The 7,317-nt window shown below is 34.7% G+C and overlaps 1 protein-coding gene across 1 annotated transcript in view; it reads left to right on the forward strand.

The window, feature by feature from the left end:
* The window catches only part of LOC106879152 (thymocyte nuclear protein 1), a 52,127-nt gene extending 45,386 nt beyond the window's left edge, over positions 1–6,741 (forward strand). The window contains exons 6-7 of the mRNA XM_052968325.1: positions 3,413–3,597; positions 6,408–6,741. Of these exons, the coding sequence (XP_052824285.1) occupies positions 3,413–3,597; positions 6,408–6,451 (229 nt within the window). The 3' untranslated portion in view covers positions 6,452–6,741. The remainder of the gene's footprint in view (positions 1–3,412; positions 3,598–6,407) is intronic.
* Positions 6,742–7,317: the final 576 nt, after the last annotated feature.

Genomic DNA, 7,317 nt, shown 5'->3' on the forward strand with positions numbered 1-7,317 from the left:
GTCTTCTTCACGCCTATCACTGTTTGTGACTGTTCTAATTCAACTGTGGAATGTCCCTCGCTGTGGTTATTTTCCCAGAGGTTCTGGCCACACGTCTTACGGTTCATCAACCCGCGCTGTTGAATTACTTTCTTCTGACATACCTTCCCTTGGTGGATTCTGAGCCCGATGTAACTAGCAAACACCTTTCCGCAGCAGCTGAATTCCTCGTCTACCAATCCTTTACCGCATCCTTTCTCATTATCCATTTCCGGTCCAAGTCTGTTTCGTTTTTTTCCGTCCCTATTTGATCTTTTATTGTCCCCCCATGGTCCGGGATTATGGGGGCATGATTTCCCATGCTTTTTCGTTGCACTTTTACCCCGGATCGGGCTGCAAGCCCATTGATCCTTCGTTACGCTGTCGTACTGTCTTACACTTGTAAGAATGTATTAGCATTTATATATACATATATATATATACATACACACATGCACATTCATAGGACAGTAATGGCTATACAATAAAATACAATGATTAAATAAAGCAAAATAAAACAGATTGATTTAATTACTTCATTTTTACATGTTTCAGAATTACCTTAGAGACAGCTATTGCAACACATTCTCTTGTGATAGCCATCACTAAGGTATTTATTGAAACATACTTAAAGTATGAAGCATTTAAATTTATTTGTTTCTTTTTTAGGGGTGATGGGTATGAAGAATGCATACAGATAATTTTGGTTTAAACATTGTCAAATACTTGTCTATAGATTTGTGAGTGTGTGTGTTAAAGAGAAAGAGACAGAAAGACAAACAGAGAATGAGAGAAAGAGAGCGAGAGACAGACACAAGCGAAAGAGGACAGATTGAAAGCACATGCAAGTGTATCTCTGAATGACAATTGTATTAATGTTACTACCCCGTGGGGTGGGGGGAAGGCATGCATGTGTGTATATGTATTCAAGCTTTAGTAATCTTAGAGGTCAGCTAAGGACAATCGCATATGTAACCAGCCATGAAGAACAAACCAACAGTACAAAGAAATCAAATGCCAATCCCTTTAAAATGGCTATCACTTTAACAGTAGCAGAATCACCATCCCACTACATCTACACATTCAAAGCAGTTTGCCAACGGTCCTTCAGCAACAACACACCTTTGATAAACTCAGTGACTACTACTAAATTTGGGCCATGACAGACAGAGAGGATGTTCTTGAAGCCAAGGATTTTGAACTTACGGAGACAATATTTACATATCACCTGAGGAAACAACTAGATCTCATAATTCAGGGAAGTAGTTACATAATCAAGTACCTGTACACCTCGAGAACTACATTGCATGGTAACAATTGTAGTGATTAAAAAATAATGTCCAACCGTACTCCTTGTCGTTGATTCTGATCTTTTCCATTATCTATTCACTTACAACAAATGCCCAAATGCAAACCAGGAAGTACATATAATGCTACTACTAGATAGCACAGGGAAAATCTGAAGGTGGACGAGCTTTATACTGCACTCTACTATATTCTTAACAGAATATACCATAACTCTCTATATATAACTGGTTGGTTATGATGACGTGTGTTCCAGGGTTGGTTATGATGATGTGTGTTCCAGTTGATCCAATCAAAGGAACAGCCTGCTCATAAAATTAATGTGCAAGTGGCTGAGTATACACGGGTTCTCTAAACAGAGTTCTCATTCACAGGGAGATTCAGCATGACACAGAATGTGACAAGGCTGACCCTTGGAAATACAGGTACTACTCATTTTTGCCAGCTGAGTGGACTGGAGTAATGTGAAATAAAGTATCTTGCTCAAGGACACAATTTGCCACTGGATATCAGACTCAAGACCTTACAATCATAAGCCAAATATCCTAACCATTAAGCCACACATGCCTTCACACACACATATATTATCATCATCATCATCATCATTATTATTATTTAATGTCTGTTTTCCATGCTAGTGTGGACTGGATGGTTTGACAGGAGCTGGCAATCCAGAGGACTGCACCAGGCTCTATTGTCTACTTTGGCATGGTTTCTATGGCTGGATGCCTTTTCTAACACTAGTTACTTTACAGAGTCTACAAAGTGTTTGTTGCATGGCACAAGTAACAGCAAGACCACCTAGTGACTCACAACCCAAGACCCCTCAACCGAGTGAGGTGGCTTTGTACTAAGTGATGGTAGTGGGACTGACTGATATACATAAAATATGATGATAACTGCCCACTTATGACTGAGGAAAACCAACACCAACCACTAAGAACCTTGTGCACTCAGACAAAATTATACTTTACATTTTTGGCTCAGCTTGTGACTAATGAGCCTTGATAAACATACAGGTCCACAAATATTGCCAACCAAATATACATACTTACACACACACATACACAAATGTGTAGGTTCAATTACACAAGCTTTGCCTTTAAAAGCTGAATTTGAAAAAATTTGTAAATACCTCTATATTTTAAAGATTCACTGAATTAGTTGTGGGCATTTTATTTTTTGCTTACCGTACATTGTGGAGTTCCATCATTGTTTGCTTATTATTTTATAAATATTTACAATTTTAGAAAAAATAATAAAACAATTTTATTTTAACCGTTTGAATTTCTGTATGAATTAATCTGTGTCATGTGATTTAACTGATATTTGTAAACCAAAATATAATTGTTATTGTGATTATTTAATGCTAAAAGTATGCATTCTGTTAGAATGCAAAGTTCAACTAACTAGCACTAGAAGTTCATGAGTTTTGAATAACAATGATTTTGCAAATATATACATATATTGCACTAACAAATAATCCTATATGTGGTAATGCTATGGAATTCTGAGTAATTAAAATAAAATAATTAACAATGGTTAATGTGCTGAATAGAAATCTGTTCAAAATATGTTATAAATCTTCAGGTTTATAATGTTTGCAGAGGTATATTTTTTATTATAATTCAAACTTGTTTTTCTTTCCTCTTGATTTTCCAGTTTTCTAAAAATTGTTTTCAAAAAGATATATGTTTTTAAGCAAGAAACCCATTTTACTTTCTGTTGTAACTTCTTAGAAGAGAAAAAATATGTGCCAGCCATTTGTTCTCTAAACCAAATCCAAAAGGAAAATTTGAGATCTCTCTTGTGAAGTATCCTCTTAGTGTTTACTTTAGGTGAACCAGGCCTTCTTAATGAGCACAGTGAAATGCTTTATGAACACACTTAAAAAAGTAGTCATCAATGAGTGGGGCATCTCAATCAGTAAAGAGTTAGATTTAAGGCTGAAATGTAATGATAAGATCTGCATTATTAAAAGTTGCATAATTTTGTTTTGAAAGGTTACTTTTAATACAACATTTTTCACTTAGATTGGTAAGGAAATATTTATTCATAAAGTATTGTTTTTCTTATATTTTTGCTTTAGGTCATCAGATCCTGCTAACCCTAAATGGTTTATGGTTGATGTGAAATATATTCGAACATTGAACAATTTTATACCTCTTTCACTACTTAAGGAATATCATTTCAAACACAAAGCAAATGGTGGCCCGTTAAAGAACCTGGCTTTATTTTGCCAAGCAAGACTTTCAGTCCAACCAGTTAGTCAAGGTACAAAGAAATGTTTCATACTTCACAACTCAAAGGAAATTGTACATTAATATAACTAGCCTTTGTTTATTCTTGAAATCATTTTTACAGAATATTCTACAATCAGTTCTCATTGAAAACAAAGAATTTTTCATAACTGATGGACAATGGATGTTAAATGATGATGATGAAATGTAGAGAAGAACAAACAACTTCATCAGTATCATTATCATCATTTAACACCCATGTTCCATGCTGGTATATTGGATGGTTTGACTGGATCTCATGTATCCAAGGTCTGCATTAGGCTCCAGTATCTGCTTTGACATGGTTTTTATGGCTATATGTTCTTCCTAATGCCAACCACTTTACAATGTATATTGGATGCATATAAAAGTAGACACTGGCATATACTCTACTCCTGAAAATATGCTTGTAAAAATACAAATGAACCTTGTGTTTGTTCTAAAGTAGGGCTATGTTAATGTCTCACATGGTAATTAGCTTAAAATTAAAGGTTTTTGGCATCCACTATAAGAGTTGTTCATATTATGGGAAGGATAAAGTTGAAGTTAGTAGTCCATGGAAGAATCAAGTTATGATAGATCATTCTGATTGTGAGTTGGCTGGCACAAGAGTAGCCAGTGCTGGCCAATAGAAATGTTCATTGTGTAACCATTGTCATCTTTTTAAGTCCACTTTTTGTGCTAATGTTGTAGATCACATTGTAATGACCTGAGACGAAGAGGTTATGTTTTGCACATATGCTTTATTTTGTCATGGGTTCTTACTGGATGCCCTTCCTAACACCAACCACTTTACAGAATGTGTTGGGTGTAGTTTATTGTTTTAATAACATACATCATATGCTATTGTCTCTTTCAACCCTATGTTATCATTACTTGTGGCACCAGCATTAGTGAGGTTACCTTGTACTCTGCAAGTGAAAGAGAGTGGGGTTTCTCACCACTATACATAGTTACCATTGAGGTCAGTGGTACCAACAGAGTAGGTAGAATATAGGGTGAAAGCTGAAGACGAATGAAGATGGGAAGGGAGAAAGAAGGAGGAGTGTGAGTGGTGAGCAATGATCAAATGACAGTGTATAGGGAGTGAGAAATGAGAGACAGATGGTGTTAAGAGTGATGAAGAGAGTCTACTAGTAAGCAGACAGCAATGACAGTGTAATGAGAGACAATAATTACAGAGAGAGAAGTGAGAGAGAGCCAGTGAAGTATATCTATAATTTGTGGTTTGGGGAAGTTCAGTGGTGGCTAGTATTATAGAAAGGTAAAATTTAGAGAATAAGGGATGTCAATAAATATGACTCGAGGGGAGATTTAAGGGGGTGGGGCAGTATGTTTCTGTATAAATTATTTTTCCAATTCAGTGTTAGTCATGGTATTGGTTTATATTTGTTCAAGGTACATCTAATAACCGAATGAGATGTCTGAAGAGACCTTCTGCCAATCTAAGAAACTTTTATTTGTTTTTAACTGTTGTTACTTGGTGATGAAGTACAAAATAAGTTACAGAAAAGAGTATTAAATATGAAGTATACTACAAGTGATATATATATATATATATATAGTAACAGTTACTATTGCTTTAAGTTTTGTGGATAGTGGAGACATCCTCCTCATCAAATATGCAGAGATAAAGTGGAGAGAATTTAAAAGAAATTTAAAATGGCTTCTGGGTTTTTAAGCTCGATAAGATCAGGTCATGTAGCTGATTATGCTATGAAAGTAACATCAGTTATTGTTAGATTTGTGTTTCAGGCAAGATGTAGGTATTGGTTACATTTTGTCAACATTCTGCAGGACGGTACGGTCAGCAACACAAGTTCTTTACATTGGATACCACATGCAGTGGGACAAAATGTTGGCACCAATCAATCAAATAGTCATCATTCTGTAGAGTGTGAACTTTTTAGCAACAACATTTATTACATAGGGGTGGCATAACCAATTTGATAGTATCAGGTTGCAAATGAAATGACATAACTGACATGAATAGGCTGTAGTCTCTTACTGACTGCAGGAATTGTATAACCTAGCCTAATGTGCAGGCCATCTAGTTAAGGGTAGTATATGTGGGTTACCAGCAATCAGACACTTAAAATGCATAACAGGAGATATATCTAGTGGCAACAATAAGATAGGTCATTTTATCTATTGATGGATACTATATGTGCAGTTTCTTATAAAAGCACAGATGGTAATTATAGTGGGGTGTAACCCTGTTCAGTATCTGCTTCTACTGATAGATTTCTAATTATATCTAGGGGATGGTTGGAGTGTCTATGAATATACAATTTCCTTGTTGGCCTTTCTGTAAGGATAGTGTTTGCCAATCTCATGCTCTAAGATTATGTTCAAGAAGTTAACCTTTGTTAAATTGGTGGTAACAGTTGTAGTTAGGTCACCCTTTTTAAGATAGGATGTTATCTAATGTAGAATTTGGCTGCTGCTTCTAGCAGAATGAGTGACTACATAAATACTGCTTGTTGTATTTTGGTGGTAGTGGTTGATAAGAGTGGTGGAGATCAGTAGTGCTACATGGGCGATAGTTATACCTGTACATACATGCCTGAAATAAAATAGAAATAAAATTTTACAGTTGAGAGTTCGTACACATACAACTTTAACAATTGTTGTATCTCATTTTATTGTGTAATGATGAAATCCAGTTAATGTATTTTAAATGTGAGAACTCAAATCTGAGACCTTGATATTTATAACAAGCATTCTCCTTTATACTGCTAGTTTTATTATTTCTAATCATTCTTTTTTTTTTTTTTTTTTTTTTTTACATATTATTGTGAACAGAAGAATGGGATTTCATTATGACACTTGAAAAGAAAGAAACTTGAAACAATAAAATATTTCACTAATTTAATTGACATGACATTGAAAATAAATTGTAAGCTAAATATTTTATATGTCAGAATTTTTTTTATAAATACTAGTTATGTATGTGAATGTTAGCACCCAATGTTCATCCTAAATAAAATTGTATTTTTCACTTTATTATATTTTATATTTTCAAATGTCATTTTCCTTTTTAACTTTCTTCATTTATCCCATCATTGTCACTTTCCTTTCTCCACTCTTACAATGCTGTTATTTGTATAAATAAAAGGTATCCAAACCATCAACCTTATTCCAGTATATATATGTTTTAATTACAATAGGTAATGGAATATTTCGTCATTATCAAATATAGTGTCAAAACTGGTCGTAGATCCAACATAATGATATAACAAATATTTAATCTTTTAATATTTAAACTGGTCATATCTGGCCCGAATATTCTATTTCTTTTTATGTTTAAACCAGCCTGATCTGGCCTCTCATATCTAACCTACAATTACTTTAAAAAAGTAAAGCTCTTTTTCTTGTCTTTCTATCTGTAAGGTTAGAGTCCATGACCAAAGAAATTTGGGTAGTTTTTTATGTGGAATTCACTGAGAAAGCAAGATGGTCTCAGGAGTTTAGGCTTTGATCAGTTGCAGTGTTATGTTTATTTGTATGCTATGGTTGAAATGTTAGTTCACTTAATATCATTTTCTCATATCATAATCGTCATCATCATCATCATCATTTAGCATCTGCTTTCCATGTTGGCATGGGTTAGACAGTTTGACTGAAGCTGGTAAGCTGGAGGGGTGCACCAGGTTCCAGTCTGATTTGGCGTGGTTTCTACAGAGGCATGCCTTCCTAACACCAACCACTACAA

Source organism: Octopus bimaculoides, chromosome 5, assembly GCF_001194135.2.
Source record: "Octopus bimaculoides isolate UCB-OBI-ISO-001 chromosome 5, ASM119413v2, whole genome shotgun sequence".
Taxonomy (NCBI): Eukaryota; Metazoa; Mollusca; class Cephalopoda; order Octopoda; family Octopodidae; genus Octopus; species Octopus bimaculoides.